This window comes from Octodon degus, unplaced genomic scaffold (genome assembly GCF_000260255.1).
Source record: "Octodon degus isolate 3935 unplaced genomic scaffold, OctDeg1.0 scaffold00028, whole genome shotgun sequence".
Lineage (NCBI taxonomy): Eukaryota > Metazoa > Chordata > Mammalia > Rodentia > Octodontidae > Octodon > Octodon degus.
In genome coordinates this window covers 18,938,536-18,951,685 of record NW_004524604.1, presented here as the reverse complement: position 1 = coordinate 18,951,685, position 13,150 = coordinate 18,938,536, and the positions used below count along the sequence as shown (strand labels likewise).

The 13,150-nt window shown below is 35.8% G+C and overlaps 1 protein-coding gene across 4 annotated transcripts in view; it reads right to left on the bottom strand.

Moving 5' to 3' along the window:
• The window catches only part of Xrn1 (5'-3' exoribonuclease 1), a 138,261-nt gene that overhangs the window by 101,321 nt on the left and 23,790 nt on the right, over nt 1-13,150 (bottom strand). For all 4 annotated transcript variants that reach the window (XM_004629218.2, XM_023712967.1, XM_023712968.1 and 1 more), the window contains 11 exons: nt 12,781-12,878; nt 11,539-11,648; nt 11,332-11,442; nt 9,706-9,788; nt 7,587-7,674; nt 7,336-7,504; nt 6,301-6,368; nt 5,755-5,892; nt 3,481-3,547; nt 3,183-3,288; nt 233-322 (listed from right to left, as the gene is read on the bottom strand). In XM_004629218.2, coding sequence (XP_004629275.1) covers nt 233-322; nt 3,183-3,288; nt 3,481-3,547; nt 5,755-5,892; nt 6,301-6,368; nt 7,336-7,504; nt 7,587-7,674; nt 9,706-9,788; nt 11,332-11,442; nt 11,539-11,648; nt 12,781-12,878 — 1,128 coding nt within the window. The remainder of the gene's footprint in view (nt 1-232; nt 323-3,182; nt 3,289-3,480; nt 3,548-5,754; nt 5,893-6,300; nt 6,369-7,335; nt 7,505-7,586; nt 7,675-9,705; nt 9,789-11,331; nt 11,443-11,538; nt 11,649-12,780; nt 12,879-13,150) is intronic.

The window sequence follows — 13,150 nt, the reverse complement described above, 5'->3', positions numbered from 1 at the left end:
GAGCTGAGCCGGTCCACGAGACCAGGTATGGTGGCCTACGCCTGTAATTCCAGTACTGGAGAGGCTGAAAACAGGAGGATCACTATGGGTCAAGCTGCATAGTGAGATCCTGTACCAAATACATTAAAAAAGGGAAAAAAAAAAGGAAAAAAAAAAAAAAGAAAAGAAAAAGAAAAAGATGTTTAAATGAGATTCTTGTAGAATGAACCATTATACAAATATATGATCTTACCAACTCCAGGACTGAACACCATGATAGTAATAGTGCAAAATCCACTGTATTGCTTGAACATAACATACAGCTTGATCAGCCAAAAAGTCACTAAAAATAGAAAAGAATTCATTACGACAGTGCCTTCTGAAGTTAGGCCAGTTTCTTTAGAGCACATCTAGCTATATCATATTTTACCTCACATAGTTAACGAATTAGCTAAAAATTATATAATATCTGGAAATTACAATCAGAAAAAGTCCACAATATTAATAATTCCACCTTTCCACATGAAAAGCTTGCCTTATAGTTTTCCAAAATCAAGCATCAATAAAGTTAAGCCTGCTGTGTCTTCCACTTTTTTACATTGAACCCAGAGGTATTTTACCTTTAAGCTACTTTTTTTTTTTTTTAACTTTGAAAAAGCGTCTTGCTAAGTTGTCCTGGGGTTTGAACTTCACCGTGAACCTCCTGCCTCAACCTCTCTAGTAGCAGAGTACAGGTGTGTGCTCCCGTGCCTGTTCTGCTATACATATTTAACCAGTCAATGTAGTATATCTTTGGTTTAATGTTTGAATATTTAGCTAATGAAACCTTCTATAAAATGATGCTAACACTTCCTTATGTAGTGGGAATGGGACCAGAACGTACCAGGATGTCCTTAGTATATGTACAGCAGCTAGAATACCTTTTGAAAAGTGCCATATCAGCTGAACAGGATTTTTTCTAATCCTTTCTTTATCAAAATCCCAAAGATATTATTTCAGATTTGGGTAAAATAAATCTTCAATTTACCAAAACTAAATGAAATAAAATGAACTCCACCCTACTGCCAAAGTAATCATTAGAAATTCATTATCTCCATATTTCTGTAAAAATCACTCCATGATTTTACTATTTTTTAGCATTTTTAATTTTAATTCTTTTATGTATTTAGGACAGGGTCTACAGGGTGTATAGGGTCTCACTATGTAGATCAGACTTGTAGTGATGCTCCTGTGTCCAGCTTCCCAAGTGCTGGGATTACAGGCACGTGTCACCACGCCCAGTCTCAACTGCCATCTCAGTGCAACCTGGGGGCAGAGCCAGCATGGCACGCCAGGGTTCAAACCTCTGTACTGAGCTCTGTCTAAGCAGGTACTTTAGTCCACTGAGCTATCTGGCCAGCCCTCATTCCATGATTTTAAACATGAAGTTTATTACTTTATTATAAAACAAGAGTTTCCATATTACTCCAAACCTAGATAATGAAGCAAAACATTTTTTTTTTTTTTAATTTATTTTATGTATTTGGTACAGGGTCTTGCTACGCAGCTTGGACTCATAGTGATTTTCCTATTTCAGCCTCACCAGCACTGGGATTACAGGCGTGTACCACCATGCCTGGTTTCAGTGGCTGGCTTAGGAGGGTCTGGGGTGCAGTTGGCACAGCAGGTAGTACCAGAGATCGAACCCGGATCCTTGCGCTTGCCAGGCAGGTGCTTAGACCACTGAGCTATCTCTCTGGCTGCAAAGCATACTTTAGCATCTTATTGCAATCATTCTTCATTTTGGTAAGTGTCTTTTTAGAAAAGTTCCTCTTAACACCTTATAGCAATCACTATTTATTTGGTATGTTTCTTTTCAGTCTTTTTAAAAAAACAACTTTCAGATGGGGCCTTACTGTGCTACCTATGCTAACCCTGAACTTCTGGGCTCAAGCAATCTTTCTACTTTTCTACCTCAGTCTTGTGAATAGCAGGTGCACACCACCACATTCGCTCCAGCATTTTTTCTATACTAGGTTGGCTTTGCCAGCGCATTAGAGTATACTATAGATAACTACAATTTTATGTTCTGCATTTATTTTTTGGGACAGGGTTTTTATACATAATGCAGGGTATCCTCCTGCCTTAGCCTCCTGAGTCCTGCTGGGATTACAGGCATGTGCTACTATGCCTGGCTGGCCTGCCTTTAAAATTTATGTAAGCATCTTTCCAAATTGTTACAAGCTTTCTGTAATTTCCAGTTTAGCAGTTCTGTAGATTTTTTTTTTTTTTGCGGAAGCAGGGATGGAACTCAGGCGCTTATCAAGGAAGCACTTATTCCACCAAGCCATCATCCCGGCCCCCAAGTTCTGTAGATTTTGTAAAAGGTGTTAATCATGATGATGAGGCAGAGGCTAACTGTGATGTGTCCTCTTATCAGACATTTAGATTATTTGTACTTTTTAAAATGTATTTTAGTATGGGGTCTAGAGGGCCTCCCTACACAGATTGGACTCCTAGTGATCCTCTGTTTTCAGCCTCCCAAGTGCTAGGATTACAGGCGCGTGCTACCATGCAGTCTCAGTTGCCATCTCAACACGCCCTGAGGACAGGGGATTGAACCTCAGTCCCTGCGCCTGTCTCAGCAGGTGCTTTAGTCCAGTGACCTGTTAGGCTGGCCCTTAGATTATTTGTGTTTTTACTATTTTAAATAATTTTGTAATTAACATCCTTACATGTTAGCATCATCCTTACATTTGTAAGGACAAATTTTCTTTTTCTTTTTATTTAGGACAGAGTGTACAAGGTCTCACTGCATAAATCAGACTCATAGCGATCTTCCTGTTTATAGCCTCCCAAGTGCTGGGATTACAGGCGTGTGCCACCACACCAAGTCTTAATCACTCTCAGCATGCCCTGGGAGCAGGGCCAACATGCTAGGCCCAGGGATCGAACTCCTGGCCCATGTCTGTCTAAGTAGGTGCTTTAATCCACTGAGCTATTTGGCCAGCCCAAAAGGACAAATTTTCTATTTGGTAACATTTATCATAGGAATATAACATGTTCGAATTAACATCACCTTTTCCAAAACTATACCATACTAGTTGAAATCTACAGTAATTTGAAACATCCTCCTCACTACTTTGCCAAAATTATGTTTTCTGAAGAACCACAAAATCTAATTTTTCCCACTTTTTAAAATAAAAAGATAGGCAAAACCGTACTCTGATACCACATCTACCCCCATCTTCGTCATGTAGTAGGTTCTCCGGTACTGTCTGAACTCAGTCTCAAACAGATCATCATCTTCAGTCTCATCTTCTAAATTATCTGGGGAAGCCAGAAAGACAATAAGTGACAGTTATGAGTATCCTGTTTGCTACTCAGTGGGTTGGTGAATATATATATCAAAGTTAATACTTATAAACTGTTCCCTTTCAATATTATTGCTAGTACTAATAAAGCAAAAGTGTAGAAACTATTCAATCAAAGTAGTAACATATTAAAATAGTTTGTACTTACCCTTGGGAACTAGCATTTCACTTTCATTTTTGTCTAAAGCAGCCCAACATACAGAATTTTCCTGGCCCTATAAAAATCATAAACTGTTTTAAAATGAATGATGAGGCAGAACTTAAAATTCAGGCCATTCAAAGATATTCTATGAATGATTCACAACAATATGACTGAAAAATATATTTAATTATACATGTCTCAAAAATATAATTCTAGCTGGATTTTTTTTTTTTTTTTTTTTGGGTGGTACCAGGGATCGAACTCAGGACCTATCTTCCTGGCCCCCTCAAGAATATAATTCTAGAGTATCTCTTTTACTTAGAAAACAGTATATAATCAATACCAAATTCTTTAGTCATTTTTCAATTTTAGGATATTGATAAATCAAACTGAGTTGCTCTTAATATAGTCTGTTTATGGCCGGGGAGATAGCTTGGCAGTCTAAGCACCTGCCTAGGAAGTGCAAGGACCTGGGTTTGATCCCCAGAACTGCATGCCAGCCCCAGAATCCCAGGTGTGGTGGTGCCTGTCTGTAATCCCAATGCTGGGAGGCTGAGACAGGAGGATCACTACGAGTCCGAGCTGTGTAGCAAGACCCTATACCAAGTAAAGAAATAAAGATTTTTTTAAATTAAAAAAAAATACAATCTGCTTATGCTTGAATTCAATAGTTATAAATACCTATGTTCTGTATCTGAATTCTGACATTCTTAAGACTATTCTATCTTCATTTCTTTTTTATGCAACATACAATAATTCTCCCATCTTAGCATATCCTCCATATCCTGCCCATCTGGTTTCTGTCTGTTGTGATCTTACTTCTTTCTTAGCTTTCTGATTACCTACCTATGATAAGAGACTCAGCTCTTGCAACTCTCTTCTCTCCATTTCCTTTCGTTCATCCAACCTATGGCCTATACCAACACCATGTGCCCCAGGGCTTTTGCTGCACAATGTCTCTAATATTAGCCACATGGGTCATGAAGATTGGAGACATTTAAGGACCAAGCTCAGGCAGGGAACTTACAGAATACTGACATAATTTTATGCTTACAGATCCTCAAAAAGTTACAAAGCTCATTTTCTTAGGAGAAAAAAAAAAAAGAAAGAAAGAAAAAACAAACTCAGTGAAATACAGACTGGCTGCTGCTAAATTCCAACAGAAGAGCTAGGTAAATTGGAAAGACAATGTTAGAGAAAATGCAGGTAGCTGTCCCTCCTAAAGAAGAGATACTAGGTTTGAAACTAAATAGAATCAATCAGTGCAGTAAATATTATAGAAAACTTACAGGATCCCTTAATTATTGATAGGTTGAAGAAATTTTCAGAAGTTTCTGAAGCTAACATAAAGACACTTTTTTTTTTTTTTTTGTATTTTAGGGAAGGGTCTACAGGGTATTCAGGGTGTCACTGCTAGGTCAGACTTGTAGTGATCCTCCTGTTTACAGCCTCCCAAGAGCTGGGATTAGTCACACGCTACCATAAAGGCATTTGGCTGGCCTTGAAGTCACTTTGTAGCCCAGGCTAGCCTTGAGCTCACTGATCCTACTGCCTCAGCCTCCTCGAGTGCTGGGATTACAGGCTTACATGTGTGTGCCACCATGCCCGGCTGACACTTTTTTTTTAAAATGGGAATCAAGCTCAGCACCTGGTGCTTGCTAGGCAGGTGCTATGTTGCTAAACTATATCTCCAGCCCTTCATGAAGACATTCTTTAGCGCTTAGTAGAAAGCAGTAGTATATTCTAAATGATTCTACCATTAATTTATTAATCAAATAACATTTATCAGATATTATATCACTGATTACTCTCAACCTAGCCTACTGCTGTATTTCATACAAAAGTAATTTCTAGAGAAAATTCACTGTTCTAGTTAATGTTTCATACCAAAAAATGCTATAAATATACACATTTAAAAACCAGTGCTTTGCTCCATTGTTTTAAAATACAGTGGTTATTTAAATGGTTATATTTTATAAAGTGATTTTTTGAGCTCTTATATTTAGAAATGATTCCCATACTTATTAATAGGATGGAATAATAAAGAAAACAATTTTCTTCTTTAAGAGTTAAAACTAAGAAATGAATTTTTAAGGATCAGATCTAAATGACAGACTCTTAAGAGTAGAAAGAAACTAAAACAAGTTTTAGATCCTTATAGAAAAGAGAAAAAGAAAATAAGATAATCCCAAAAATCAAAAGAAGGAAAATGAGAAACAAGGAATATCAGTTTTACCTTTACAGGTAAAAAAATGAAAGGACACCTAAAAAAATGGACACCTTTGATTTTTTCTTTTCCTTGTAGTTCTTGGCTTCTTCTGCTGCGATACCTGCTGCTTCATTGAGATACTTGTTACCAACTTTGCTTTCAAACCACTTTAGGTCCACAAAAACTTCACTGAAATGCTCCCGATCAAACTGTCCAAAAACAATTAAATTCATTTAAAAATAACTTATGTATATCTGGAAAAATACAGATCAAACTTTCTTTGGTTATGGAAATCAACTCAGGACCTCACACTTGCCAGGGAGGAAATGTGCCACTCAGCTAAACCCCCAGATTCACAGATGACTCTTTTAACAGCGATTACTTCTGGGGGGTAGGAAACTGGATGCTGTCACTTTTTTATACACACAAAGACTTCATCTGTTACTCAGAAAATTATAAACATAAACAAATAAATATATAATTTATTTAGGTAAAGGTATATAGAATAATTAGGTGGAATAAAATTATAAAATCGGTTTCTTTTGCTATCATTTAATTGGTTATTGACCATTTATATTTACCTGAGAAACATAAACCAGAAACTTATGGTTACTTACATCAGATAATTTCACAAGGTATTTCTCAAATCGAGGTAAATTGAGATGCCCACTTTCATTAATATAACCTACAAAGAACAAAACCCAACTTTTTACTAAAAGCTGACATCGTTTTTTCTAAAGAAGCCTACCAAATGCTTTCTATAAATTATTCAATATTAACATTATACTAATCAAGAAAAAACCTCAGTGTTAGGCTATAATATAAATCAGGCCTAGTTTTTAAGATCCTTATGTTACTATAATATACAACATGTATATTCTAAAGCAAAACATCAGAAACTTGAGGTTCACATAATAATCTTCCCACATATCCAACATTTGGTAAAAATTAAACTATGTTCTAGAATCTAGAAACCCAGATCATGCAATTTAATAAGGGGTGTGTGTGTGTGTGTGTGTGTGTGTGTGTGTAATGTATTTGGTACAAGGTCTTGCTATGCAGCTCAGACCTGTAGTGATGATCTTCCTGTTTTCACCCTCCCGAGCAATGGGATTAGAGGTATGCACCATCCTGCCTGTCTTGGTGGCTGGCTTGGTAAACCCGGGAGTGGGGTGGGGAGAGGGGTGGTGTGGCATGTGGTATGGAGGATCGAACCTGCTGGCCCCTCAATTTAGTAAGTTAACTTGAGAGAAATACTCATGTTCTGATACTGTTGTCTATTTTAGGCAGGCTCACTTGCTTGTTGATTTTCTATTTTAATTGAAATCATTTCTTCATATTAAACAATATTACATATATCCCACAAGAACTGAATTTCTAAAAGGAGTTAAATATAACCAATAGGTTTTGTTGGCTTTCATCAAAAGGTAAAGACTAGTTAAATAAAAATAAGTGAGGGTGTTTAACTCGGGTCACTTATTTTCCTGGGGAGTCATTCAAAATTACATCAACGTCTGGCACTTTAGACTGACAGAAACCCATGTTCACCTACTTTAGTAGTGCCTGTAATAATCTAGGAAAGTGTGTTACATATTTAGGTTCAGTCAGTACTAAATTCAAGCAGTCTCAAATACATACTAAAGTTTTCTTACCCCCAAGTTCAGGCAGGATGGTAATATATGTTCCATAAAGAAGAGGCAGTGCATCATGATTAATATGTAAGTGAGGTAGATGAGGAATAAAATCATTGCCAACAAGAAATCCCATCAAGATCCAATCATCTATAATTCTTTCAATATCATATTTAAATGTGATTTTTTCCTGTGGCAAAATGGAGAAACAGTGAAATCCCGTGGAAATTTCTGCATACAAAACCTTGGTTTATGGCCATATTAGTACTTACTTTTAATAATGAAAACTCATAGTCAATATACTCTCTCATTAATGACAAATGTAGGAGGTGAAATGTGGTTTCTTCTGGTGCACACACCCTGTAATTAATCGGACAAAACGGACTAAATTATATTACTTTAATTATATTTTATATTAAGAGATAATTAAGTTTTGTACTTAAAGTATGTAATTCATATAAAAGTTGCAGCCTAATAGAAGGATAAAAATACAATTATAGTAGATGAAACATGGAAAATACAAAAGAATTGGTTTACACCATGTTTTCTGGGGGAAGACTCTCAGAATTCAGAAGCCCTAAATAAAGTATGATAAATGTAAGAAACCAGTAGGATCTGGCCCATTTAAGGCTGGCCATTAGCAGATAGCACATAGGTGGGTGAGCACATATTTTTATAATTTATTGCAGATTAATCTAGGGCCACAATGGTGACATAATATTACTTATTTCTCTTATCTGGGTTATATAGGGTCCTGTTTTCTTGATTAATGGTTGACAGTTTAACTACAAGTAAAATATAAGGATATTAAACAGATTATATACCATTCATAAACAAGATTTATCCCAAGAATGCAAACACAGTACAGCGTAAGAAAATTAATCAATGTGTTATACCGCATTAATAGAATAAAGGGAGAAAAACACCAGAAAAAGAATCTAGCAATATTTGATAGTCTCCTGCAATAAAAATATCTGGTAAACTATGGTTAAAGTGAGGGTTAATTTCCTTAATATGATAAAGGATATTTATAAAAATCCATAGTTTATATGTTCAACAGTAAAAGAGTGAAAATTTTCCTCCTAAGATCAGGAAGCAGATAAGGATGCCTATTTCATCATAGCTCTGTAAAACACTACTGCTAGCAGGGCACAGTGAATCCAGCTACTCCTGACCGTGTGGAAGAAGGACTGTGATATTTCATGGACAGCTTGACTACATAAAGAGACAGGGATCTCAAAAAAAAACAACAAAAAAAGGGAGTGAGTGAGACTGTGACTCAGCTGTGCCACACTTGCCCAGCATTTCCTTGGTTTTAATCCCTAACACTTAAAAAAAAGGAAAACCAAAAAGAAACATACTATAGTTATTTACACTATTCTCAAAGACATACCAGAGGATGTGAGCAGAAAAAAGAAAAGAATTTCCAACTAGGATACCAAGACATTCAGGGTTTTTTTTTTTGAGACAGAGTCTCACTGTGTAGTTCAAGCTAGCCTTGAACTTAGATGACCCAGGCTTGCCTTGAACTCACAGGAATCTCTTGCTTCTTTGAGTGCTGAGATTATAGGCATATACTACTATGGCTGATTAGCAGGAAAAGTCTTTCAAGAAGTTCTGGAAAAATTGAATATCCACATGCAAAAGAATGGAGTTGGAATCTTATATCACACATAAAAATTAACTCAAAATGGACCAAAGTAAAAAGTATAAAACCCAAGGCTTGGGATGTAGCTCAATAGTAAAGAGCCTGGTGCTTGTGAAAGCCTCTGGGTTTGATCCAGAGGCTGCAAATAAAAGAAAATAACACAACTAAAACCCCAAGAATAAAAATTAACACGCATAGAATAAAATACAAGTGACACTAGTTTTATACTGCTGGTTTTTTTTTTTTTTTTTTAAGGTACTGGGTATTGAACTTGGGATCTTGTGCTTGCTGGACAGGCACTAATGCTGCTGAGCTATATCCCTGGCCCCAATACTAGTTTTATAACAGTGGATTTCACAAAGATTTCTTCGCTATTACACTAAAAATACGAATAGGAAAAGATAAACTGAGCTATATCAAGATTAAAAACTTGTGTACCAAATGACTCTATCAAAAAAGTGAAAAGGCCATCAGTGAATTGAGCGAAAACATTTACTGACTATGTATCTGTTAAGGATCTTAACTTACTGTTTTTAAAGCACTAGCAAAGTCCTTCAAGAAAGTAAATGTGAAGACTGAGGGAAGAAACTGGCTCTATGGAGTGAGCCTGGGCTAAGCAATAGGAGCAAAAGCACAATAAAAGTGCACCCTGGAGAAAGCAGACGGCTACATAGAGGACAGTTGCAATAGGCAAAGGGCTTAACTTGTGTTCTTTGATTCAACTTATATGCTCTGTGATTTACCTTTGTGCTTTTTTGCCACCGAATCGAACTTCTTCTCTTAAAAGAGAAAAGTGTGCCTCGTGACTTGTTAATCCAAGCATGATCTGTGGAAAAATGATTATGAAATATTTTTATTCTTCCACTGCTAATTGTATCAGATACACAAAAAGCTATTAGAAATATTTCTGCAGAGTAATAATTAGTACATTAAACATATAAATACAAAAATACGATCCATTTGAGGCTATGAACGGGACAAAGCGAATGTACTTTATGAGGAAAATCATGCTAACTTTGAGTCCCATTACCTGTATAATTACCATTCTAACTCTTACTGTATTTTCCCCCATAATTCCCAAACTTTCTTAATTAAACAAACAAATGTTCTTAATTAACTTTCAGTTAATTTTTTATAAAATATCCTAATTCCCAAAATTAATTCAAATTTCTAGTAAGACTTATCAATAAAACACAATGCATAGTTCATTTTGTCTCAATACTGATTCCAACAGTAAAAATAAAAAAGCAAAAGAAACATTTATAGTGCAATAAAGGAGATGACAATATGAACTGGTTACTTACATATTAAGTATGACTGCTATTTTTTAGTTTATGTAAGATAATGGGATTGTGTTTAAATATTTGATTTTAGCTGGGTATGGTGGCACAAACCTGTAATCCCAGCACTTAGGAGGCTGATGCAGGAGGATTAAGACCAGCCTGGGCTACATAGCACACCGTATCTCAAAACAAAAACAAAAACAAAAACCATTTGTAATTTTAAAAAACTTCCTTTGAGAAAGTTATGCAAAAGTGTACAGATTAAATGATATATTTTATTTATTTATTTTTTTGCGGAACTGGGGATTGAACTCATGCCCTTGAGCTTGCCAGGGAAGCACTTATTCTACTGAGCTATCTCCCCGGCCCCTAAATGATATAATGTTTGGAATTTGTTTCAATAACCCAGAGAGGTATGGTAAGAGAAAGGTGACCTATAGGGACAGAAGTAAATTTTAAGTAAACGAAGAACACAGGAAAGATCATCAGGCTATTCTGATATGGGTTTTTATGTTGCCATTGCTGTTTTGCAGTACTAGGAATTAAACTAAGAGAGCAGTGAGTTATAATCCCAGACTCTAAAAAAATTAAACAAAAAATTTTAGATAGGATTTCACTAAATTTTTCAGGCTGGTTATATGCTTTCAAACCCCCTGCCTCAGCCTCCTATAAAAAAAGGAGTGTAGGTGTGCTTCATGAATGATTTTTCCTATTTTTGTTTAGCTTGACAATTGTCATAATAAGCTAAACCAAACGTTCAAGTTACTTGGGCTGTAGAGTTGTTGGATAAGGAGATACTGAAAGTCATGGGCCTTAGGATAGAAAAAGGTTCCCTTCCATGACTTCAGAAGAATACTTGAAGCAGTAGGGTCAGTCATATTTGTAAAATACAGAGGCCAGCTGATCATAAAAAATGGCAAAAACCAAAACCAAAACCCTCATTTCCCCACTGTTTTAGAACTTTGGTAAGGGCAAAAGTACCAATAGTTATCATGCTGGCATTGCTGGTAAGATTTCTGTATAAAATCAAGTCTCTTACATATCTATAATGGCATGATCTTATATAACAATAAATATTATACCTACCAAGTCAGCATCTAAACCATAAAGACAGTGTCTGGTGTTTGGATCATGATCTGGCTTTGCTTTTTCGGATCTGATAAATTCCATGATTTTATGTTCTCCTTCTCCGGGAGTCTAAATACAATGTTTTAAAAAAGTGTGGTAATAGGCTATACTTCTGAATATTAAATCAATTTTTAAAATCCTTTAAAATAAAAAAAAGATGATAACCTCATGGCCTGAGAAGTAGATGGTAACTCCTTGCCATGACTTGTCTGTGGAAATTTTCATATTTACAAAATACTTCAGGTGTTCATGTAACCTGGCCATGAATTCAGTCCCTATAAACAAAAAGGGTTTTAAAAGTTAATCTCTGAAAGACATAAATATGATAAGTTCCCAGTGACATTATAATAATCAGATGTGGATGTCCAGGAAGTAGGTAGGTGTAATAAGATCTTCAAAAGAGGTCAAAAGTGCTCTTACTTATCCTGAAAGAAAGAAATGTTGTACCATTACCTAGCAAATACCCTATTTTAAATGCCACTATTTACCATAAATGAAGTCAGTGTTACAAAGGGAAAGTCAAGGAATTGTATTGCTGTCTAGAGACTGTGCTTCAAGTATTTTTACATACTTACTGGGCAAAGTTTAGAAGCTAATGAACCTCAACTCTTTTTTTTTTTTTTTTTTTCTTCAGAACCGGGAATTGAACTCAGGCCCTTGTGCTTGCCAGGGAAGCGCTTATTCTGCTGAGCCATCTCCCCAGTCCTGAAACTCAACTCTTGCTTGGACTCTATAGTAAATTTTTTTTAAACTGGAGATCAAACTCAGGACGTTGTGCTTACCAGGCTGGTGCTTATGCCACTGAGCTATTTGCCCAGCTTCTATAGTAATTTTGTAAGACATGCAGCTTCAATGAGATTGCCAATAATTATAATGATAACAATACTATTACTATTATTAATTTGGAAATCCAGTCTACAATGATTTTGTTTTAGGAAAATCATGTATGATGTACTTATGCTGAAACTGCAAGTAAACCATATGAAAATCTCAACTTCACTGAGACCGTTTTATACCAAGAAATGGTGGGAGTCAAAGTGAAAGATCTTGTAAGGTCTAGATCTGGAATTCTGTGTACCTACCTGAAGAGTCCTGACCATATCTGTTCTCATTAACATTTGAAAATCTTACAGTGGAACTTTATGGGACACTTGTAACCAATGTGTTCTGTCTCATTACAGTGGGAAAATACATCAAATGGAACCCCAGGGCCCAGATAAAGTCCAGTAAACAAAAATTTGCACATTTGAAATAATACATTTTCGAACTACATTTTAATTGTTTCAGAATTTTTCTCAGGGGCCAAGGAGATGGCTCAGTGGAATAAGCACTTCCCTGGCAAGCGCAAAGGCCCGAGTTCAATCCTCGGTTCCGCCAAAAAAAAAAAAGAATTTTTCTCGACTTTACCTGGTGTAATACAGTTGGAATCAAACCTAGCCTCTGTAGGAAGAGTTTCTCCCTTTTCAATGGCCTTTTTTATTTTGTCTTCTGCCTCCTTGGCTGACCTTACAGGTAAAGAAAACAAAACAAAAAAACCTTAAATTTTCTGAAAAAAAGTAATAACCTTTACATAAACTGCTATTTTGATATTTTAATTAAATATCAATTTGCCAATTTTAAGGATCAAGAATATTTAAGTTTTGAAATAAAGCAGCTGATAAAAGTGAGTCTCCAGAATTTTTTGTTTTTATAAAAGAATTTTTCATATAAGGACTAGAGAAGTTGGGTATCACGACAGTAAAAAATCACACAAAACATTGTAAGCATTTTCAAAGTA